Source organism: Struthio camelus, chromosome 17, assembly GCF_040807025.1.
Source record: "Struthio camelus isolate bStrCam1 chromosome 17, bStrCam1.hap1, whole genome shotgun sequence".
In the NCBI taxonomy this organism is placed as follows: domain Eukaryota; kingdom Metazoa; phylum Chordata; class Aves; order Struthioniformes; family Struthionidae; genus Struthio; species Struthio camelus.
In genome coordinates, this window is record NC_090958.1 from 5,920,883 (window position 1) to 5,946,086 (window position 25,204).

A 25,204-nucleotide genomic window follows, 5' to 3' on the forward strand; every position below is an offset into this window, starting at 1 on the left:
TTGGACAGCTGCTTATAAACTAAAGGAGAGAAAAGGAGATTGTCGGCAGCCTGGCAGCAAAGGAAGGAAGCTTGCGCTCACAATTCTGGTGGCTGTGTTAGGAAAGAGAACGTTTAGGTTTGCTCCAAGAGAGCAAGAGAGACCCAAATCTGAGGTTACATTTATTATAATAAATAACAGCAATTTCAACTACTGTATTGTTATTGGAAGGGTTTGGTTTAGGTCATGTACATAGTCATAATTTAGAGCAAGAGATAATGTTTTTTTTCAAAGTGCTCCATCTGTTCTTCATGTGCATCAGTTCCTTTTTTCCCGCCACCTTTCGCACCTTTTGCAGAGCTTTGCTACCACATTCAAATGACCAGAGATCAGGGTTGTTTCCCCCTAATTAATTCAAACCTGAAATTGTTCTAAAAACAGGATGAATGCTTACAAATATGAGATTCGCAACAGTCTAATACATTCCTCTAAGTAACCTTTAGTGTCAGTATCCTCATTCTGCTCCCCTTTGCACTCTCCTAGTGTTTAAGTAGGTTACAGTGTTCTGAAGGAAAACTACCCTAAAGACTGCATGTTGTACTGCTGCAGGTGTTTTTCAAAGTATAAAGCACTTTTCAGAACAGTGAATGTTTTCAAGTAAGTAAAATAATAATAATGGTAAGTCATTCTAATAAGAAAAAAATATTTTAAAGTCTTCTTTTAATTTTTGTATAGATTTTCCTCTCTCCTATGCCAAAGAAGTAATTATAGTGGGGGGTTTTTATTGTTATTTTTCCGAAGTAACTGATTTCCAAATTTGTCACTCAAAATTAGATATTGCAAAATCTCTTATAGGCAAAGATTAAGAGATTGTTCTGTGATTTGGACAAAATCTGTATACAGACATGTAATCACAACTCAGCTTTGAAATGTAATTCTTTGGCTCTTAGGAGCTCAATTCTATGGAAATAACCTCTTTAAAGTTTGAATACCGAAGAGCATTTCCATCGGATATTTATATAAACCTACTAACATATGAAAAAAAATACAACAAATCCATCAGGTGTTCTCCTGTCCGATCTGTGTTGCATAGTTTAAACCTAGTCCTGTTTTCATAATCCTCATCTGATTTTATCTGTGTGTGTATACATGTGTGTATGTATGTAAATTTCATTAATGTATTTCTCTCTTTAAAATATAGTTACTGAGTGATTGGAGTCCATAAAGATTATGGGAGGTCTTAGATATTGCTTTAATGAGCTGTTCAGACACATTTTTGGGGCAACTCAAATGTTATTTGAGGTAAGGAAGATCGTAGTGGAAACATCTGAAAGGCAGGTATTGTCGGTTGCACGTGATTAGGTGCCACAGTGAAGGTATGATTAACATAAATGCTCTTTATTGGAAGGTTTTGTTTGCTTTTCATGGCAAATGCACGTAAAAACCCATAATAATTAACAGAAGGACATAGACATTTTCTTCTATTACAAAGGATTTTGTGGCGTTGCTTTTAATTTTTAGGACTTTCCTTATCTTGTTTTGTTACTCTAAAAAAGTAGGGAACTAAATGTGTTTTGAAGAGCCGATTCAAATTAAGTGAAGTGGGTAATAAAGGAGACAGTACTACAAGAAACAAAATATTTTTCAGTGTAATTGGAGAGTGATTAATTTTGTTTCTATTTCCATTAGTAGAAATCTTTCATTTAAGCAATGATTTTAATTTTAGTAAATCTCTCAGTGTATATAGCAGAAGTATTCCAAGAAGTGAATGCTCAAGTGTTTTGCTGGCTCAAGATCACAGTGCCCAGCATTTTTCAGAGCTCAGCCTTAACGCAGCTATAGTTGGAAATAACTTACAAAATGTTCCACCTAGCCTCTGTTTGGGAAGATGACATCGTAACTGAGACAGCCCTCTCTTGCCTGCATAGAGAAGAAGGGTTTCTAAAAAGGCAGTTGTGAAAAGGAGACAAGGATTCCTGCAGAGTGTGGCTAGAGTACAAGTGCAGATACACGTTCTGGGGATTTTTTTTTTTGGTTATTGTTTATGTTGTAAAATAACATGAAAAGGATAGGTCTTACTAAATCTGTACTGAAAATTCCTGATGGAAAACTGCTGTGGCTACCACCATCTTTTGTGGTGCTGTTTGTGTGACTGAAAATAACGAGGAGAGGAAGAACATAATGCAACCACTGTGTCGCAGGTAGCTGAATGAACCCATCTAAAGTATGTTTCTTACCAAGTTCATGGTTTCACCTCTGAGTATTTTCTCTGAACCTAGTTGCTACGCTCACAGCATAAATAATTTTAAGTGTCCCTGAATTTGTTTTTATTTTTTTAATGCATCATATGCTTCAGAACTGATTCAGGTTTCTGATTTGGAACTCCTCCTAGGGAATATCACACTCTCCTGATGAAAAATCAGAGGGGTGTCTGGTGGTTTGCTCAGAGTGGTCACCTTGTCTCTTGAGTGAACACGTGAGAGCTTTGTCTTTCCCCGTAACCTTTCCTCTGGGTAGCGGTGGAGGCTCAAAATCCTAGCTTCGGGATTTTGAAGCTAGTTTGGTACTTTGGGTAGTCCATTAATTCATGCAAGACAAGTGTATAATGCAGCTATTGAAAGCTGGTAGTATTTTTATTATCATATTTGTTCTGAACAGATAAGCTGACAGCTCAAGGTAGTCCAACCAGCTGCAGAATGGGGGGAAATAGCTTAGAAGCCATTTCTCATGCCACTGGTGGTCTCTGGTACTGTGAATGTCAGGGAGGAGGGGGGAAGTAGTACAGAAATGAGGTAACTTTAGAAATCCATAGTTTGTTTCATAACTATGTAGAGATAGAGCTAAATGGTTATTGAAAGTAAAGTCCCAGCGCTCAGTCTGCTTCTGAAAGCTTCTGACTTTTTTGGCTTGGTAAATTCTCTTTGGCTTGTAATTTTACTCAGAGATCTGTCTTACGTTTGTAGCAAGAGTGATTGCTGCAGCTTGGTATTTAAGGAATTGCGCGAAATGTACTAAAGACAAGAATGTCAGTAAGCTGCGATGTACATGCCTAAGTGGGATACATCACAGAGTGCACTGATGCTATTTTCTTAAAATAAAATTCATATTTGTTACTAAAGTAAATATTTTACTCAGAATCTGCCAGAAGCTTATTAGGAGTATAGGAAGTCCCCAGGCCTTAGTCTCTATTATTTTTGGTCTTGAAAACTGAGCTTTTAGCAAAGAGTCTGGCACCAGAGGGAACATAAAATTTATGTAACTATTTATTGTCTTGCAAAGCACTGCAAGACCGCCCCCGGGAGGAAGGCCTGGGAACAGGGAGCAGGAAAGAAAGCTTGGTGCTCGATGCGCACAGGCTATCTTCCCATCTACTCGCTGAGCTGAGCAGAGTGCTTCTTGTCGTTGGGACTTGCTAACTGTGGTCCAAACGGCCTGAATAGGAATACTCAAGTGAATGAGATTGGCTGATTCTCCTGTTTGCAACTGAGCATGATCTACTGTAGATGTAGCACTGAAAATGATCCACCGTTAACTGTTCAAGCCTTTCTTGCTGATGATGAATAGTAGTACTCATTACAACTGTTTTAATCTGTCATATTTGCAGGAATGTAAAATGGTCCTCATACTCTGTTTTCATTTTCCTGTAGTTGGTTGTATAACTTTGTTTATCTGAAGCTATTTAATTTCATTTTCTGAACTTAATGATTAATCCATTTTGGTATTAGCTGATTCTTAGCTGAAGAAGTTAGTGAGATGTATTCCCTTCCTTGCAAAGACAAATGAAATGAATCACTGTCTTCTAAACTCTTATTTTGTCTCTTTCTTATTCTGACAGTGTTTATGGATGGTTGTGAATGTTGCATAAGATTGCACATGATTTGTTCATGCCAGAACAATTTGCAGGAGACGTGAAAGAGTCACTCTGTGGTTCCAGAAGACAATTTTTCCCTCAGTTCAACAGTAGACGAACAGTCAGCGCTGTAGGAAGTGTGCAGAATCAGGAGGATTTCTGTCTAATATCCTAAAGACAGGAGTTGAAAATGACTTCTTTACAAATAGCTTTGCTCTCTCTTTTAGAAAGGCTGACCTGCTGCGTGCTGAACTATTTGCAGAGATTATCCCTGCTTGATCTTGGACCAGATTTCTCATCACTTTTTTATTAAGAGCTTCTTTATATTAAGAACTATCATCCCGTGTCAGGAAACTAATAGGTTTTGATTAAATAGTTGAGATTTTATTTTATTTTGATACTTTCTGTATGCGCAGAAATCTTTTCTTTAAATTTTTAAATTAACTTATTTGTTTTTTCTCTTGGGATAAGATAACCAGATAGAAGTAGCTAGCATCTGTGACCCATTTTGTTCCCCCCCCCCCACCCTTGCTTGCCATGTAAATGAGTGACTAGTTTAAGTCTACAGTACTGATGATAGAGCACTATAACTTGAAATTTCTTTCTGTTGTGAAAATGGAAGTCTAATAAAAGAAATTTATTCCGTAGTATTGAATGATTGCTACAAAGTACCTCTGAGTATAGGATGATAGCACCAAGGAACTCTTAATTTTTATCTTTCGTTTCAGTAACCTTTTCTATCCAGATTTTCTTGGCTGACTGTTTGCTCTTTTTATTGCAGTAGTGTTTGAGGCTAACAGAAGGGTAACCTGTGTTGCAGGACGAGAACTTGTTCTGCACGATGTATAGAATCATTCAGAGATGTAGTGAGATGAAAACAACTTCCTATTCCAGGCCATCAGTGTCTCAGTTTAAAAATAGCTGACAGTAGTAGAGCAATTGGTTGACTTAAATACTAAAATGAAATTGTTGCAGTTGCCTGTGTTATTTCCTTTTGGGGAAGGTAGTTAAGGGCTGTCTTAAAAAGCACTCGTTATGGCTGGTCCAGTGCCAGAGCCAACAACTGTGAAAGTATATGCAGCTATTGTATTGGACAGAAAAATAACTGCATAATTACCACTTCAGCTCTGTAAATTTTCAGTCGATTAAAATGGTAATAAAAGCATGAAATGTTTTATTTTTCTTGTGGCTTTGCGACAAGGAAGATTTAAGCGAGTAGTTAGCTATGATGGGAGGTTATTCTGTGGGTAGAATAAAGCAGGAACGTTTCAAATACCATCCACTTAAAATTATGTTTAATGATCAGTGGCAAATCCATGGTTGATCTTAGACTGTTGTCAGTTTCCTGTGATCCTCATGTGCTTTTATTTCCTGTAATAGAGGTGTAAGGCAAGTGTCTTTCCTGTTCCACGGCTCAGCTAGAATCCGTTGCAAAATTAATTTTTGAAGAATTTTCTTTCCAGTCTGAACCTTTGTTTTTACTTCTTGAATGCTGTTTATAATCCTGTTTGTAATTATCTCCTTTAACAAGCAGGAAAACAAATCTCTGAGGTAGGTGACAGCACTGTTTAAACCGTTGTCTGGGAACAGGTCCTTCTGACATACAAGTTTATCGATCATTCTGTGAACCTGTACTCCGTAGGCACAAGTGAAAAAACAGACAGGTGTACTTTAATCCAGTTTGGCCTCTAAGGCAATGGAATCACTGCCTTCTATGAGTTCATTAACATGTCGATAAACGTGTTTCATCTCCCTTCCTCCAGCGAACATTTGTCGTGCGCCTTCACGTTCTTTCTTCATGGGGAAAGCAATGTGTGCACAAGTGTGGAGATTGCTCAACACCAGCCGATCTACCTGATAAATGAAGAGCATATCCATATGGCCCAGTCCTCACCTTCACCGTTCCAAGGTAGGCAGGTGTTTTGAGGTAGATCTGAAACTGTCTAGGTCAGTGGGTCAAATCAGTAACTTCAATTTTATGTGGGTACAAGTATTTAGAGTCTCTAATTTTGGAGTGCTTTTCTTGTATAAATTGTCAACTTTTATAAAAAGGGGGAGAGTACAATAGAAAAATTGAAATGTCTATGTCTGTATATTTGACAGTGTAAGAATTCAGGTTTTTACAGGTTTGTTTGTATTACAGAGTTAAGTTGTAGATTATTAAATTAGTAGTGCAGTTGTGGTGCAATGCCCTACATCAAAAACTTTAAAAATATCTCAGTCATTGAATTATCCTATCTTTACTGCAGTTTGAAATTATTATTTCAAAGCAGTTAAAGCAAGATATCTTTAGAAAATTAAGCAGACAGTAAAAGAAACACCTGAAGACTTAGCAGGTAAGCGTTTATGGAGACATGAGTTTATAGAAAATTTATTGGGAAATAAATTTTGTTACTAAATGTGAACGTTTGACTGAATCTCAGACCCTTACATTTTATGTGATTTTTATTTCAGTGAACTAAATTCTTCATTTCTCTCTCAAATCAAATCAAACCAAAAGCAAAATTTTCTGAATGGAAACATATATTATTTAGCAGTAGTTCTTATTTGTCATGACTGTAACTGTCTTCGTATTTTGCCATCTCTATCCTTTTTAATGTAGAGAAGACTAGTACCATATATTCCTGGTAAAACCCTCTTATTGAATATCTATCCTTCATTACTTCCATGTATAAATGACCCTTTGCTATAGGAAGTGTTGTTTCAGTACACTTAGATTAATTCATTGTGGAAATTAGTAAGCTAAAGTGCAAAAAGGTGGTTCTTTAACTCAGTAAGAGTAGCTACACAAGAATCTAGTGCAGTGTAGTGTAGCTTTATATTCATACTCTTACCTTATTTTACAATGATTTTCCCTGAAGACAGATCCTTAAATCAGCATGCAAATGGTTCAGTGACTGAAGCTAGGGAGGCAGAGAATGGTTGATATGTAGTTGAAATATACATATTGTAGAGAGTGTTGTTTCTTATTTTGCAGTTTTGGTGAGTCCTTATGGTTTAAATGGTACACTGACGGGCCAGTCATATAAGATGTCAGACCCAGCAACTCGTAAATTGATGGAGGAATGGCAGTATTTTTACCCTATGGTGCTGAAGAAAAAAGAAGGGATGAAAGAGGAAGAAGAGTTGGGATATGACAACGATTTCCCTGTGGCAGTTGAAGTCATTGTTGGTAAGTTTCAGTATTCTGCCTAAAGGATTATTTTCCTCCACATCATTAAGAAAAGAAGAAGAAGAAAAAAAACCTAATTAATCCGAAACAGCTATTACAATTTTTCTGTCTTCTCTTGTAGCTCTCTTGACACCGGGACATCTGACTGTATCTTGCCTCAAGCTTCTGTAGTCCCTGTATCCCACATGCTATTATTCACACTGTCAGGCTACTTTTTTCAGCTCGGTTCTGGTTGTAGAGGGTTAGAGGAGTTTTTATTAGTCTGTGAAATTCCTTAGGTCTTTGTATTTCAGATAATAAGTTTTGTCTAATCGATGTTGAAAACAAGATGAAGTGGCTGAGGTAAATTTAAGACTCTTGTTGTTCCATTTATTTCTCTGCAGGTGGTGTAAGGATGGTGTATCCTTCAGCCTTTGTTCTCATCTCCCAGAGTGACATCCCTATGTCACAGAGTGCTGCCAATACTGGAGGCCATATAAATGTGGGACAGCAGGGGCTTGGAAGCGTGAAGGATCCCGCCAGTACCTGCGGGATGCCACTCACTCCACCCACTTCTCCAGAGCAGGCTATTATAGGTAGGCAAGAAACTTAGACGACTTGAGTCATTCTTTCATTTTTACGTAGTTCATGATTAGTGAGGATAAATATGTGAGCAGTAGCAGATTAAAGACAGATAATAAAGACTGGAAGTTAAGAGAGGACTTTTTCCATAAGTCTATGGAAAATGAAGGCCCATGCTTTAAACAGGCCAAGAGGAAAGCTTGTCTTTGAAATGAATTCACCAAGTTTTATTTAGCTCGGTTTTCTAGAACTGCAGTGTCTTTGAAGTAGTTCAAATACCTGGGGAGACCGGAATAGATTTTGTCCATGCTTCTGAAGTGTTTTCTTATGTTGAGAGGTATTGATTCATTGTTGCATGAGACTACCGTGAATGTACGAGAGTATATAGCCCTTCTTGTAAAGATCTGGAACTACAACACCAAACTAAGTATTCACGTTTATATAATAAAAGCCTGTAAATGCTAGCTACTCTTTCTACCCAACACAGTAGCATTTTAATTAGGGGCAATTCAAGAGAAATACATAAGTCTCTGGAACTGGTGATAAAAAGCTGGGCTTCTCAAATGGTTTGACACAGGCTTTTGTGTCATCTGAGGACGGCCGTGGAGTGCTGTATAATATTTACTGGTCAGGTATATATTTTATCTGTATACACTATGCTCATTTCAAGCTCATTTGAATTCGTAGTAGTTCTAATCTCAGAATTTCTCTACGCAACAAGCATTTTGTTTGACTTTCAATAGAGCTAAGAGTAGATGGCTAGATCCTCAGTATCGTGCTCCTTGTAAATGAATATACATATCTCCTGTCTGTTGTCATCTGGATGACATTACTATATATTAGTGCTGTAGTACTAATTAAATTTTGTTTTTCTATGTAGATTCTTCTGTGCTCATTAGAGTTGCCAGTTACTAACAGAATCATAGAATAGTTGAGTTTGGAAGGGACCTCTGGAGACTGGCTAGACCATCCACTCTATTCAAAGCAGTCGTTGAATATCTATCTATATATCTAGCTATCTGTTCTATCCTTGTGACCTTTATTAGTAATACTTTCACAGACACTGGCATATCTTAGCTTTTGCAGTCACTTTTATTTGGAATTGAGTTCTCAGTTCACTGAAGATTTTCTAACTTGAGGCATGTTAACAAACTCGTTAGAGAGCGCTCACCGCTGGACAGCCTTCATCTGCCTGAAGCATCTAAGAAATGTTGCAGTCTCAGTTGCAGTAGCATCTTGGGTACACATCTGTCAAAGAACATCTGTTTATACTGCCCATTCAAAGTGCATGAGTGGAATAAGGAATTTAAACTTAATTTGTGAAGGTATTCAAAGCGGTTGTAAACTAAACGCAAGGGTGCTGTTTTGAACTTGTTGATTAGCGTCTGCCAAATTTTGCAGAGCAGTAGAAGTCTCAAAGACATGAAGTTCGTACAACGTTCTGTGAGGGTAAGCACCCGGTGGGGGTAAGGAATGCTTTTAATGCCCTCACTGAAGCATAGGGGGCTACAGAGCTTGCTTAACCTTTATTAGATGCCTCTGTCAGGTCAAGAGGATCAGTCTTGAGGCAAAGCCAAAGAAAACAAGGCATCATTGGTTTTGTTGCTGTGGAAGTACTTGTTTGGATTCGCTTGTCCATGAGAAGTTTCAGATATATAGGTACCTGAGTGCTGTGTATGAAGACAATCAAAAATACTCATCTTGCAATAAAGACAATAAAAAATAAAGAATTTCTGTATCTGTTTTTAATATATAATATGCCATTAATGATGTATAATGTAAGATATAAATTCACTTTGAATAATATTTTCTAAGGCAAATGACAGTTAAAATAAGCAAGTTCGCTTGCTAATAACTGACTGAAGCAAGACCATCGACTTCTAAATAATAATCTTGTATTGCAGTATCTTTGTGTATTTTAATATGAAATACTGCCATTATTTTTAGTTTTTTCATATTCCCGTTAAACTTTTACACTGTCACAAGGGGATTCTGTTTTAGAATGTCTTTAAGCTATTAAAATCTTGTGAAATGTTCATATTATTCAATCTGGCAGTCACAATTTCTGTTTTAATCTCTGCTGTTGTTTAAGAGGACAGTAAGACACTGTAGTAAGAGGGATGCCTTCCCAGAGAATAATGAAAGGATCCCATTATATTATATCCTATACCATTTTATAAGGCTGTGGCAAGTTGGAGAAATGGTTTGGAGAAACATGGCCTGCAGTTGAGAGTTGGTCAATAGGATACATTAAGTGGGTTGATCTGGGGCACATGAATAATCCTGCAGTAGTCCTCTATACCAGTAAAAATGTGGTTTTAGCACCATGTCCAGTTTTGAGCGCTGTTCCTTACAAAAGGTGTGGACAAATTGGAGGGAGTGCAGCAAAGTGCAGTAAGACTGATTATAAATTTTACAAACAGGACCATCTTTCCCTTTCCAGTAGGGAAAGATGGAAAGAACTGAGGTTGTTCAGTAATCGAGGGAAGAGAAATTTGAAGGAGAGATGGTATAACAGTCTTCAGAGACATAAAAGGGGGAAAAAGAATGGTCTTTTCTCTGCAATAATGGCCCTAAAACAAAGCAAAGCAAATCTAGGTTAAATGTTAGGAAAAACTTTCTCTGTCTGGTAAAGATAATGAAGCGTTGAAATAAACTGGCTGGTGAGAAGTTACGGAATGTCCATCAGCGCAGGGGTTTGTTGCTTTGGTTTTTTTTTGTTTTGTTTTGTTTTTAAGAATAGGTTAGTGCATTTTATTGCAAGTCTGTTAAGTTCACAAATGGTGGTGAAGAGCATTTGAAAGCACACTGTTAGAGCCACAGGCTTCAGTAGATCTAGGAATTTATATTTTTAACTGCCTCTTTGCTACTAGGACCCTTTAAGAAAAGAGAAGCTGGAAAGTTTTAACTAGAGAGAAACTGGCAAATGAAGGCTCAAGGCAGACACAGGGCTAGAAGGCCTATGCACAGCGTTAAAAGTTGCATTTTGAAAGTCACCTAACAGAAAGCAGGAGAATTATTCCGTTCGATGCAGTGACGTATGGCAGTGAATGCTTTTGGTGTTTCATTCTTAAGGCTTTTTAAACAGTGTCAGGCAGCAGGACAAAGTGTTCTGTACACTAACGTGACCTTGTTAAAACGTGGTGTATCCTTACGTACTTCTCCATCCAGCGCATAAAGTACAGGGATAGTCAAGTCACCAGGCCAAATGAGCCTAAAGCTCCCTCTACTGTTCTAGCTTGTGTTTTTAAAGATGCTTGTGGTAGGATTCAGTTAATCTAAACAAAAACTATCACAGTAGAAAAAGAAACATCTGCTTATACAATAGCTAGTGAGGTTTCTGTGTCACAGACAGAAAAAAACGAAGTGCAGAACAGAAATCAGAATCTTAAGGCTATTAACATATTGGAATAAGATCTTGATTTGTTATCTCTTTGATAAACATGCAATATTACTGAGAAAACTTTATGTCCTATGTTAACAATATATATTAATGATCAACTGTTTAACAACATCTGTAACAGTATACATTTAAACTCTAAGACTCTACCAAACTAAGTTTTGATTCTGACGCTTCAATTCGAGCATAGAAAGGAAGCAAGAGTTAATATTAGTATTTTTAGTATAAAGAAAGTGTCGTACTACTCCATTCATTTCTTAGTGACGTTTTACCTTCTAGTACAAAGAACTGATTCTCTCTTTGAAATAGTATATATAAATTATCTCATATTTCTCAGTAGACTGGTTTACTTTTAGAACCATCCATATTATAATGACTTTGATCCTTAAACCAACTCACCAAAGACTCTAAATTCAACTTGAACATTCAGGAAAACTGTAAAAAAAAAAAAAAAAAAAAACACCCTCCATCTGCAAAATATTTCTCTGTGGTACAATTCAAGGCTGTAGAGGGCTTTCCAAACTTCCTCCACTTAAGAGGCAAGAGTATATAACCTCACATGAGGTGCACTGCTCTCAACTGGATTGCAAATGTACCAATTCATAACTTTCAGTTTCCCAGTTCTGTCTTTGTTACCCCAAGGCAAGTGTTCCTTTTAAATGTAGTTTCAGTCTCTCCTATGATGCATTAATATTTTCTAGTGAACAACTGTGAGGTCAAGAGGAAGACCGATTAAATGCGAATATTAACAGCAGCGATAACATTAATGCTTAATTTATATTGCAGGAGAAAGTGGAGGCTCTCAGAGCACTATCAGCCATTCAACTGTTCAGGAGGGGACAGTCAGCGTACACAGCCCAAAGAAATCAGGCAAGATTCCTCCAAAATTTCACAATCATATGGTCCACCGTGTCTGGAAGGAATGCATTCTCAACAGATCGCAGTCCAAGTAAGAGAGTAGTTCTGATGGTTTTGTTTATTAATAATAGATATAGTTAAAACAAGAACTGTGTTGCCTTAGATAACATTCTTCCTGATGGAATTATTTTGCCACTGATCAAAGCTAATGATGCAGAACAGTACTATCAAATAAAATTTGTTATTGTATTCAGCTGAAAACTCCTAACACTTTTAACATTGTATTTGCAGCTGTCTCTCTTAATTGTGACTGTTTGTGAGGTTACATATTTCTAATTTGTGCCTCCAGCTAGTGTTTTCTAATTTATTGATTGTAGAGTTTTTAGTTCCAGTTGTAGTTGGTAGACTGAATGGTGGGTAGTGAAGAACAAATAGCATATGTTTGATATTTAGAACTCTTAAGTGTAATATCTGGAAAGGTATTTACATATGTATGAGACTAAAATTCTAATCATCAAGGATATGGTAAAGTATTGTTAGTATTGTAGCTCTTTATTACTGGAGATTTAAAATATATTTGTAGCATGATGTGTGCATGTGGCCTGTGGCATCTTTATTTTTCCATTATTACCATGCAGTTTTCTCATTGGACATGCCAGAAGCATTTCCAGATTCAGTTTGAATTGCTTGCTTATGCTCAGACTCCAGAAGAAAGATACCTAATGTACAGCTGATACTCTCCATATAAATCAAACTATCAGTTTTAAGACGTAGTAGAGAAAACTGCTGTTAAATACAGAATCTATTTCAGGAGTGAAGTAGAAGGATGTGTTTTGTTTGAGGGGAACGTGCATGCATTTATGGATATGTAATTGTAAAATTTTATTTTATAAAAGGTGATAACTTTTTTTTTTTCCTCAGGAGGAGTCAAGTTACAACTGCAAATATGGAGGAGGAAGTTCCTAACGACACTGTTTCTTGGGATTTTGTAGATCCAGTCGAAAGAGTCAGTTGTTCTTGTTCCAGGTAAGCTTTGACGAGAGTAAGCGTTTGTCATTTTGGAAGAGTGCTGTTTATTTAAGACAGAGGTACACTTTTGAAAGTTAGGTGTGTTTTAACTAACAGAAGAGGAAACTCTAATATGAAAATTGTGGTTGTCAGTCATGTTCAGGTGATTAATATGAATCTCTTATCATTGTCTGCTTGCAGCCGTCAACTTGAGTAGAAAAATGATCACAGAATAGAGAATGGGAGCTAGGGTGACACAAATGTTTCTCACTGTATTCAACTCACCCTTCAGGTTTTTCAGAGGTGCGAGCTTTGTCTCTCACCTTTGCCTGCTTCAAATCTTGGAGAAGTAATCCTCGTGACAGAGAGGGGCAGAAGTTCACACCATAAGTTATGTGTGGCTGTCTCAGAGTTAATGGTAGTTGGTCACATTTCCGAGCTCCTCATTTAGGGATAGTGCTGATCTCCGTTTTTGGAGGAAGAAGAAAAATATCCCTAAGAATCATTTACTCCGTGTAAATCATTTACCTCTGGTGAGTTTTGATTCCTCATCAAACAGACACCAAAAAACCCCCAAGACAACCGAATTTGCAGCATGGTCAGCACTATCAGCTGAGCAAAAGAAAATCACAGCTCACTCGCACAAACATTTTAAGAGTTTATTAAATCATCTGTCATCTTTGATGAATGCTTAAATAAAATTTCAGTACTGTTCACTCGGGAGCAGCAAGCATCACCACCGATTCTGCTAGACACTCTTAAAATTATCAGGGAGATGATGCAGGGCTAGAACAACAGTTTCCAGTGGTGTTTCTACCGAACTATTTAATCCTAAAGGTCACCATCTAATTAGAAGACTGGTAAAGATGTTTTTTTTATGAAATGAAGAAGTTATTCCGAAAGTAGTCACTGATGTAAGTATCTATTACATGGTCAAACAGACATTGATCATGTCATGCTTACCGCTTTGTTATCTTCTTTTTTTCCACGACTGCAAGAAGGGTCTTTGGCAGAATAAAAATCAACACAATGGTTAGTGATGTGGCAGAACAGTTCTCTGCTTTTGGGCTGGTTGAGGCATATCTGGGGGCTTTTTGTTTGTTTTAGCAATTAGGCAAATTCAAGAGTAATGCTGTTAATAAAATTATTGCATTATCCTTGCAATCCAATTGCAGTTGTCTAGCCAAATCCTTAAACGTGTTATCTGCCAGGACGGTCGCTGCGGAGTTTTCTGTATAACTTTGGCTGTACAAAGAAATTCATGAATATAGTGTTCTCATGATCGCTCAGAGGTTATTGATTAGAAATTTCTGTTGTCCCAAACGGAATGAAGCAAGGCTGTGCCCGTGTGCTTTATGTGATCGACTTCTCTTATGATAGAAATTGTTCTGTGTGCATTTAGAAGAAGAGGTAAATGAATGTGGAGGAATGTGTGTCACATAGAGGACACAGTGTTCAAGCTGGACAGACTCTGTGCTGTATCAGAAGCAAGAGTGTTGCTGTCTTGCAGCCTGCTCTTTGCCCTGGATTGTTTATTGGTTGTATGTATACTCAAGAACGTGGAACAATTAAATGTTTTGTCAAGATGCCCAGCGTTTCCTGTAGAAAACTGAAGTCTCGCCTCACCTGGAAGGCATGGCAAACCAATAGTGGACAATGGAAACCTGCATCTATAAACAGATTCAGTTGCATTTGTAGTTCACAGTGTCTCTTAACACCTCCACTGGTGACTAAATCATACTGGAGCTAGTAAAATCCAACACAGCAACAGGGAAATTAAAACATTATGCTTAAAATGAAGGAGGTGCCTGACTTCAAGGAGCAGTAAATGTGTGCCATGCAGTTTTCTGCATAGCTGCAGAAACTGGACGGCTACTGTATTACTAATCTAATTGTTTAGTCACACCATAACCATTTTATGTATTGTGTAAATGCCAGTATAAATGTCAAGATATGATCTTAAATGTGGATTCTTAAAGGATTGTCTTCACCATCAAATTGAATCTTCTGTAGACCCAACTTTATATGTTAAACAGCAGACTGTCTAAAAGAATTTTCTGGGATCCGTAAGAATAAAGCGAATGATGGAGAATTAAATCAATGAAATGTATAAGAACATGCTTAAGGCAAATCTTCAGTTATTAGGACATCAGCTCCGCATTATGGGAGATTGCAGCTACAGACCATCTGCTGTGGCAGAGAAATTGCAACATGTCCTGGTAACAACGAAGCCCACAAATAAAACCAGGAAAACACTATACAACATAGATGGTGACAGGAGAAAGATTACAGTAGTAAGTACAAGAAATTGTAGATGCCACATTTGGGAGCCGCTGTGTACTGCAAAACTTGAGGATTTTTTTCATAACTAAGTCATAAAAACAGAATTGGTTTTCTACAATCTATTAGGTCACTTAAACTTGAGATAGTGCAGATTGTTTTGTGTTTGTGATAAGAAGCATAGTAAATGTTTTGTTCTGTACTAGTTATTGTGGTTTATGACAAGAAATAAGGATGGAGTGATTTATATTTCATTGCGGTAGTCATGTGCTATTTATTTTGAAGTGCTGTTTGCTTTGAACAGGTATAAATATTATAGACAATACATCTTTCAACTTGTTTGTGCTTTTCTTTGACAAAAAAGAGCAAATAAAAATGCAGACTGCAACCACATATAGTATGGTCAAATAACCAACTGAAAATGTGTATGGAAAGACATTGGCTGAGTTAAATGTCTCTGCTGTAGCATCCTCAGGGACCATGTGCTTTATAATGAAAATGCTGTTTAGCACTACCCGGAATTCTGAAATTCAGTCCTGCGCTTCCCATTTTAAAAGATACTGGGTATAAATTGAAAAAAAAAAAAAACCCTGAAATTATGAAGCTAATAAAGATTATGTTGTCGTGTTTTGGGTTTTGAGGTGTTCTGAAATATTTCTTCATGCTGTATTCATCAGTTAATAGCTGCTTGTTTTTTTTGACTATAGTTATACTTATTTTTCCTCACCTGATCTGGAGGGAACTGCCATGAAAGCAGCCTGCTGTGTATTGCATCTGTGAACATAACTAAAACAGTTCAGATCTGTATCTCTTGTAACAGATGTTCAAGAGCGTACAAAAGAAGTAGTGTAGTTCCACAGTAGTTGTTTTGTTTGAAAGGCTATCTTTCTTTAGGGTAGTGAAAACAACAGTAGCTTGAATTTTTTTCTTTATATTATCTTCCATCTGAGCATTTCTAAGCTTTTTATAAACATTAAATCTTCCTTCCATAGAGTACTGTTATCTGGAGTCTGTCATTCTCCATTTTATAGGCTGGAGAAACTGCAGCCAAGCTGGGTTGAATGGCCTTGTCCAGATCACGTGACTACTGCAGAATCTGTGAAAAGATCAGGAATGGATACAAGATTTCCTGAAGCTCTGCTTTGTTTTTGTTTTTTGTTCATTAAATAAAGTGACCTTTTTTGTCTCTGCTTTCAGGCACAAGGTTTTCAAACAGCGTTGTGCTGCTGGCTCCAGCCGCCCCCCAACAGTAACTCAGCCAGGATTCAGTGTGGGAACATCATCATCTTCATCATTGCCACCTCCTGCCTCTTCAAAGCACAAAACAACAGAAAGACAAGAAAAAGGAGATAAACTGCAAAAAAGGCCTTTGATGCCATTTCACCATCGGCCCTCTGTGACTGAAGAGCTATGCATGGAGCAGGACACATCCGGGCAGAAACTGGGATTAGCAGGAATGGAACCCTCTTTAGAAGTCCCTAACTCCAGAAAATATGAGAAGCCGCTATCTATACCTGCTAGAAATCCAAGCAAGCAAATTAATATGAATCCTATGGATTCACCCCATTCACCTACTTCCCCTCTGCCTCCCACACTTAGCCCCCAGCCAAGAGGTCAAGAAGCAGAGAATCTTGACCCACCATCAGTACCTGTGAACCCAGCACTCTATGGCAACGGGCTGGAACTTCAACCGTTGCCCAGCTTAGATGATAGGACAGTTCTCGTTGGACAGAGGTTACCTCTGATGGCAGAGGTCAGTGAGACAGCCTTATACTGTGGGATAATTCACAACAACGAGTCCTTAGATATGTGGAGGACCTACAGTGTCCCACCAAGTGACGATCCAGAGTTCAGGCCACCAGATCTTCCGTGTGAGAGATATGATGCCAAGATGGAAGTAAACTCGGACAGCACTGCGCTGAAAAGGTAGGACTGAAAATTGTTCCAAATGGTGGCTTTATTAAATTATAGCCATGACCATACTCTGTTTTCAGTTGTAACCATCCAGTTCCCTGGAACATCAAAACCGTAAGGATGAGGTGGGTGTAGATGATAGAATTTAACTGTGACAATTTTGTGTAAGAGTGATATTTGGTAGGAAAATACCTAATGGGAAGAGTTTTTTTTTTTAAATAGCAGTTTCCTCGGATCATTTTTTTGCTCACAAATAAAAATTTTGCCACAAGTAAAAAGCTTCCTTTAAGCATCGAAGATACTGTATGCTGGCATTAACGTTAAACACTTAAATAGAAATTTTAAAGTGTAGTATCCTTTATCTTTTTCATATTTGGCTTTTTGTTGGACATTATCAGAGCTGATAAATCTTTTTTGTAATCTCTGTGAAAGTAATTTGAGCAAGTGTAAGAGTTTTATTAAGTTTACCTCTTTTGAGCATTTTAAAAATCAAAATCTGTGTTTAGTCCTGCAGCCTTACCATTGCATTAACGTTTGGTTTTGACAAGACAGGACAGACGAAACTGCTTATGGCACTGTCCAGGCACTTTGATGAGGTATAGATCCCATTGTGTGGTTTTAAAGTTGCACTGTGCCACACTTCCCAGAAGTAACAACTGATGATATATTATGGAATACCACTTCTTTGTAATGGTGTTGGTATTCTGAACCCAGTACCTGATCTTCGAATTTGATAGAAGCTTTACGATTAACTTCAGTCTGGGTAGGCCTGAAACTTGAAAACCCTACCAGACTTTCTTGTCTGTACATCCAAAAGCACAAGTTCTAATCTCTTAGAAATGTTAACCATAGAAAAAAATGCATTTGGCACACATTGTCTTTCTCAGTGAAGAGTATGAACTACCTGTACAGTTTTAATGTTCAGGAATTTTTAGCTGTCTTTTTTTTTTTTTTTAATGGGGGAGGGAGTGTTTTTCTTTTTATGAAAAGTGTTTTTTTAAAACTCTCAAACTTGAAATCTGAATTAATGTTCTGCAGGCTTAAAATTATCATTAAAATTATCATTGCATTCAGACAACACATAGAATATGAAGGGTAATTAATGAAAATGTTTAAGGCAAAATCAGTTGAGGAAGAATTATTGAGTTATGACAATTAATTTTGGTAATTATTTTGGAATTTGATAGACTGAAAAGTTTACATGCAGTTCAAAATATTGTGATTTGTATTACAGGGATAAGAGTCACTCTTTTTTCATTGCTTCAGAGTAGGAGTTCTCAACACAGTGAGGTGTTTCATACTAAATTGAGGGAAATTTTGTGCTTCATTTGAGGGAAAGCGTATTTCTGCTATCTCAAGGAGGATGGAGTGGATTGTGGGCTCTGTGTGTGACAGTAACAGATCTTCAGAGTTGTTATTTTTATTTACTGCAAAAGGTATGATTGTTTTTCTTCATGATGGCATTATCTATTTGTTTATTTTTTCTTTCAGGCTTTTAGCACAACCTAATAAACGATTTAAAATTTTGGAAGACAGCAAACCAGCGCAGACGCTGAACTATCTTGACCCCTTGCCTCTAATACATCAGCCTGGGGAAGGCTTGGGAGATGCTAGTGATCCTTACACTTTTGAAGACGGTGATATAAAGTACAGCTTCACTGGCAATAAAAAGTGCAAACTTGGGGCTGAGAAAGATCCTTTGAAAAAGAGCAAGGTAACCTGTAAATGCAAGGTCTTTAACGTTCTTATTATGGTTATATTACTGTAGCAGAGTATTTGCTTTACAGCTCTCAGGAATACACAAACCTACTCCGCTGATCAAACTCAGCGGGATACGTATTTCTTTACTACATGGGGAGAAGAAAGAAATTGTTTCAGTACCTGATTTGAATCAGTAGTTGCTGGCGTCCCTCTGAACCTATTTACAGTATTAAATACGGATGTTACAAAGAACACTTCCTGTTTATATATCTTCCATTTCACCAGAAGCAGATTCCAGAGATAAACTAAGAAATAAAATATTTCACGCCGTATATTTACTTGTAGAGAAGAAAGAACTTGGTCCTTTTTTTTTTTTTTAATTATTTCTTTTTTTTTTTTTTTTTCCAGCCTGATGTATCACCTCACTGCAACGCTCAGATCTCTCCAGCCTAAATTCATCTTTCTTCCCTTGGGCAAAACTAGTTTAGCCTTCTACTGAGCAGATCTGTGACAGGGACACTGTATTGGTTTGAACACTTCCTTAGAGCTCTTCATCCACATGGGGGAGAGAATGATTTGATCATAATTCCTGGGACATCAGCTGCTGCAGCTGCCTGATGTTTCTCCCTCTCTATTTATCTTACCCATTATAATGCTGCTTCGTTGTCTGGCTTTTCTTGCTCGTTTGTTCTTATAGGCACTTAGAATTCTAGGAGGTGTGTTTTCTAGAGAGAATGAGCGTGTTAAGTATCTGTACTGGTTATCAGAATTAATTGATGTATATGGAATCCTTTGTAGTGATATGCAATATTACTTCATTTTTCCTGGCACATAGATAAATAGCAAATAACTGTCTTTTTTCCTTCTTAGAATGTTCTGCGCTTCTCAAAGTGTTGATTCAAAGAGCCCTGCATATGGCTTGGCGTAGGAAAGCTATTAATATGACAGGTTATTCTTACATGGCTTAAACTAACATTATGAAAAATTCTTGGATTCTTTGTATAGTCAGAAGATGGAATTGGCACCAAGGAAATCCCCACAACAGGTCATTCTACGCCAGTGCCTGATGGGAAAGATGCCATGTCTATTTTCAGTTCTGCTCCTAAGACAGGTGAGTAAAAGTGCTTTTATTCACTCTGCAAAATTATAATACTCAAAGCCGCACAGCTGAATCCCAAAGAAAAATCACATGCTAAACATTTTACTGTGACACGAGAGTTACAGATAGCTGTCTGAAGTGGACAAAAACTGTTTTAAAAAATATTTATGTTGGTTTTAAAAAAGACAAGCAGAATGAAGGTGAGCAGTGGCTACCTTTATTCTTTCCCGGATAGCTTTGGGTGCTTGACTAAAACTTCAGCTTGAGCTTCCACTACAGCAAGGCTATTTCTAGAATACATCTTAGAAAAGGGGCCTCGCTGATTCCTGCTGCTTTCCTGTTTAGAGTGATGAGTAAAAGTGAAGACACAATTTTGTTTGCTATGTTTACTCTCAATTCTCATCAATTTTTCTCTTTCTTTTTGATAGATACCCGGCAAGACAATGCTGCAGGCCGAGTAGGCTCTGGTAGCCTCACACAGGTGACAGATCTGGCTCCATCACTTCACGATTTAGATAATATTTTTGATAATTCAGATGAAGATGAGCTTGGTGTAAGTCTTTGTAGGACTGAATGTTCTATAGATTTAAACCCTGGCAAAGAAGAAGAAAGATGCTGGAATCCTAGTGGTGGGCAGTCATCCCTAATAGGTAGCAGAGAGCGTTGCCAGGTGGGCAGGCTTGCATGTGTAACTAGGAAGACCTGAGAGCAAGATGTCCTTAAGATATTCTTCAAGGAGATCCATCAAAGAGAGAAATCATCACTGTATGAAATTCAGGAAGATCACTTAGATTACGCCAAAGCTTGTGTTTTCTGACAGAGTTTTTCAGTCATGAGGGGGAAACCTGTAAACTCTAAGGAAAATGCAACTGGTTTTCTGTCATAGTCATTGCAGAGACAGGCTACAGGAGTATTTTCTTAGGAAAAACAATGTAGTTGCATTATAAGTACATTAGATCTAACTTGTAGTCTTTAGTTTTTGTCAGTATTTTGTGTTTATTTCTGTGAGCTGTGGAAAAAGGTCTTAGTTTCATTAATTGAGGATTTGTTCTTTTACCTTGTCTGAGAAGCTGCCTAAAGAAAAATAAATTCAACCTTATTGTATTTCAGTAGTTCTCTGAAGTAATACTCTGAAACAATTCTGGTTTTTTTCTGTTCCTATAACCACTTTATTTCTGTGCAAGAAGAAATAGTTCACTGAATATTATGAAATACAAAAGGAAAAACCGATTTACATCAATTACTACTGCTACTCTGATTTATATCAAAGCCCCTGGAAAGTCAAAGATTAGAATAATTACTGTGTTTAAGCTTAATCTAATCTAGCCATAATGATACAGAAGCTGATCCTAAACTGACTGATGTAGATAACGTGGTTTGAAGGTCTAATGCCAGAACTTTTAGTTGCTCTCATTCAGGGCTTGCTAAGTAAGGCTGTCTTTAATGAATCCTTAGGTCTTTTTATTTGCACTGTTCTGTGGTTTCACACAAACTGCACTTAAGATTTCACAGCTAATATGTAAGTCTACTAGCGAACTATTCTGTCAGTTTAAAAACAATAACCGTTTGGTGTGCAGTCACTGTTGGCTTGGATAGACCTAACGTTCTTCCTGTCTGAAAACATGCAATGTGTGGAGCTGTACCCCGTGGTAGTCTGTTCATGGCGTTCTGCGTCCTGGTACTAACCAGACGTTTTTACTCTTGGTGATGTTTTCTCAGTGTTACTTTATAGCCTCCGAACATGGAAGCAAGTAGTGTAGTCGTGTTAATTTCGAACTCAGTGTTAATTATGACATTTTCAATATAATTTGTGTATATCTACATGCATGTGTTTGTACCTATATGTATACACAAATATTTCAGAGACTTTTTGTTTTGATTTTAGTTTTAAAAAAGACAAAAGAAAACCAGGCTCTTGGTTGGGGAAGGGGCGGAATGTGTTAAGCTACTGGAAAAGTACAATTTTTTCTTTCTTTTTTGTAAAATCTCATTCGGAGAGTTTTCAAAACTTTTAATAGCTTTGATATTCTAATTTTTTGTATTTTTTTTTTTAAATGGTATGTGATCATCTTTTTAGGCTGTATCACCAGCTCTTCGGTCATCAAAAATGCCTGCAGTAGGGTCTGAGGAACGCCCTGTAGGGAAGGATGGTAGAACAGCAGTACCTTATCCACCAAGTAAGTAGCAACAATTGATCACCACTTTGGTCGCAGTTAAAATTACCTCATAGCTACCATACTGCTAGTTTTGTAAGAAGCTTGTAATGTCACTTTTTCAGGATTAAGAGCTAGTGTGCTTATTTTCTTCTGTAATTACCGGATGCCAATATTAAACAAGGATAAGTGGGTTTTAATGGAAACTGTGGATGGGAATATAGACATATTTTGAATGTGTCTGCTTAGATTTGTGATGTTATTCTGACATTATCGCCTTTGATTGGAAGCATGGAAGGGAGTTGTTACAAATCTTCTTTTAGAAGCTATCCCTGTATTCTCAATTCAATATTTAATCTCAGATAGTCACTTATAACATTACCCATATCCATTTAAGTATAAATCATCCTTCTTTATACAGCTATTCAGATTTTAAAGCGGTGAGTTAGCACTTGGCCTTATGGTGCAACCTGTCTTGGAAAAAAGTTGTATTTAACGTTGGACAATTTCAGGCTAAAACTACATTCAGAGTTTAATCTAGGTTTGGAGGTATATTAATAGAATAGAAGTATTAGCTTCTAACTGAAACCAAATTTTAAACCCCTTATAGGTGGGTTGTTTATGGTAGAAGTAATGCTTGTGCAGGCCATTACACATGTAGTAGTACCTGGAAGGTTATAGGAGTGGAAGAAATTTTGAAATGAAACTTAGTGTACTGAAAATATTTTATGCAAGTTAAAATGATAATAGGATTTTTTTTGCAAGGGCTGTGCCAACAACTTTTTGGAATGATAACTTTTACGGTCTGAATGACACAGTTCTTTTTGCATTAGATACCTAGATGGCATTTCTCTTGAGGTTTGTGCGTATGTATGCATGTGTGTGTGTTTGCATGCATGTGAGGAGGGAGGTAAGAGTGTTTGATATGATACTAACCAACCAAACTGTGAACTACAAATTACATGGCGAGAAGGAAGGATGTTTGATCCTGTGACTACTATAAACAGAAATCAAATTTCTCTGCAAAACATTCTTTAATGTCTTCTCATGAAGTTCAGCTGGTAATGAGAACAAATTGAGGGGAAAAAAATCCACGATGTCAGGCAGATGAGTCAGAGTTTTATGGACCCATAAAAGCTGTGCTGATTTACTCAAATGTGTAAGTCTGAAGTATAAAGAAATGAGATTTTGACAGGTTTAGTTGATCCATTTTCAAGATATGCAAAGTTTTTGCAGACTTGACATGTGGAAATGAATAATGATGGTAAGCCAGTTGCTGTAGGGTTGGGGTTTTTTTGTAATTAAACTGTTTTTTTTTTTTTTTTAATGAATCTGCACTGCAGAATTTTGCTAACTGGAGGTTGAACATGGGAAAATGATATACTGTAGAGCTGTATGAAATAAGTTAAATAGATGCACCCCACTTCTTTTGTTTTGTACCTATCTCCCTTTGACACCAGCTGTTGAGGCATAGCAGTATCTACAGGGAACTGAAATGCCTCATGCATCATAGCAGAGTCCTACTGACTACGCTTCATTCTAACCTTCCTTTCTCTTCCCTTCCTGTCCCTTTCCTTTCTCTGCTTTCTAAAGCACACATCTCTCTGAAAACAGGCAATAGCAGATCCAAATGGCGTTCAGCAGTAGATTGTACTTCATACTAGCATTTGGTGGAAAATAGTTTTTTCCATTCTGCTGAACCTGAGTTTTCAACATGTGGCTTATCGTGTGTCAGGACAAGACTAAGTTCTTTTAAAGTTTTCACTGAAAGCAAGACTGAGAAGGCAAAAAGGACCTGAGTGGGAATAATTCATAGCCTGTTATTTACTATATATATTAACTCCAGAATGTGGAAGACTTGGGTTCAGTGTTGAGTGTTGTTAGAACTAGAACCCTGCTTTGGGAGAATCTAGCCTATTCAGAGTTGTTCCACTTCCTATAAAGAATTAAATAGGAGAACAGGTGTCTCATCTCTGTGGACCAGAGAACCAAATTCAGATTGATGCTCAGTTAAGGTAGAACAGGGACAGAAACAGAGGCTGCAGCATCCTATGAAAATGTCCTGTTACCTATTTGTGTGAATGTATTCGTATTCTATATATCATTTTAATTCCATCACTTATTTCTGTCCTTCACAACTAGTTTTAGAGACTAGCAACATGTTTCAGCAGTCAGTTTTGGTTTCTGCAACTCAGTGTTTTCCTGTCAGAAATCCATCTCTATTTACCTACCAATTATCCATAATCTTTAGATTGCAAAATTTATTGAATAGAAGTGTGTCCTTGTGTCCTGCCAACTAGGGCTGGATATATGTAAAGGAATGGAAATGGAAGTGGGCATTTAGTCTGTCAGACCCACTACTTCAGAAGAGATTCCTTTGGGAATTTACCCCTCTCTAATTTGATTATTTTAACAATGAATTCACCAGAGTGATCATTATGTCAAGAGAATTTCAGTCCTAATTCAAGTAAGGAAAAGATAATATGTGTTTTGAATTTTAAGGAAAGTAAAGAGTAAGAATGTAATTGGGAGGAAAATGCAAGACTTTATTCTGACTTCTGTTTGATTGCATATACTGCATTGTACTGGCTTTTCTGTGTTTCTTTTCCTTAAAGAAGAAATGAAAATACGTGATGAACAATTGCATTATATTAATTTTACTGAGAAGTAATTTAAGGATTTTCCTTGCTTAGTCTCTGGTGGAGCAAAATTCTTATTTTGAAGCTTCCTCTGAGACTTATTTGTAATTTGCTGATGTCTGGCAGTCTAATTTCTAACCAAAAGTGCCCAAGTTTGTATTAGCAACAGTAGCCTGTCTTTTTTTTCAGGAGTTGTGTCACTATGGACCAAATGACACTGTAGGGATCGTAGGTTAGTGCAAAACACAGCTAACTGCACAAAAATTCAAAAAGCCTCCATTTTAGGATTCAGTGTCACTCGAGAAAAGGAAAGAAACTATTCTGAATCTCCTTAATAGCAGTTGGTGGAGTGAACTTTCCATTACTGTAAATTAATCTCTTTTATTATGAAAGTGTTTATTAAAACTGTATGTTTACATTGGTGTATCTACAAGTCTGTTGTTGCTGCTGAACAACAAGCTTGCAAAGCAACCCTAGGAATTTTTGGAATTTATCCCTAAGAATGAGCTCTTAGTCTAAATTTTTACTGGTGTCAGAACTGTAGTAAGTCTGTAGAATATTCTTTTCTAGATTTTAACTGCTGAAATAAG

General features: G+C 37.2%; 1 protein-coding gene across 3 annotated transcripts in view; it reads left to right on the forward strand.

Annotated features, from left to right (window-relative positions):
* The window catches only part of MED13L (mediator complex subunit 13L), a 207,545-nt gene that overhangs the window by 144,570 nt on the left and 37,771 nt on the right, over positions 1-25,204 (forward strand). For all 3 annotated transcript variants that reach the window (XM_068910828.1, XM_068910830.1, XM_068910829.1), the window contains 10 exons: positions 5,593-5,738; positions 6,807-7,001; positions 7,385-7,576; positions 11,749-11,911; positions 12,742-12,846; positions 16,306-17,034; positions 18,514-18,736; positions 19,729-19,834; positions 20,251-20,375; positions 21,900-21,999. In XM_068910828.1, the coding sequence (XP_068766929.1) occupies positions 5,593-5,738; positions 6,807-7,001; positions 7,385-7,576; positions 11,749-11,911; positions 12,742-12,846; positions 16,306-17,034; positions 18,514-18,736; positions 19,729-19,834; positions 20,251-20,375; positions 21,900-21,999 (2,084 nt within the window). The remainder of the gene's footprint in view (positions 1-5,592; positions 5,739-6,806; positions 7,002-7,384; positions 7,577-11,748; positions 11,912-12,741; positions 12,847-16,305; positions 17,035-18,513; positions 18,737-19,728; positions 19,835-20,250; positions 20,376-21,899; positions 22,000-25,204) is intronic.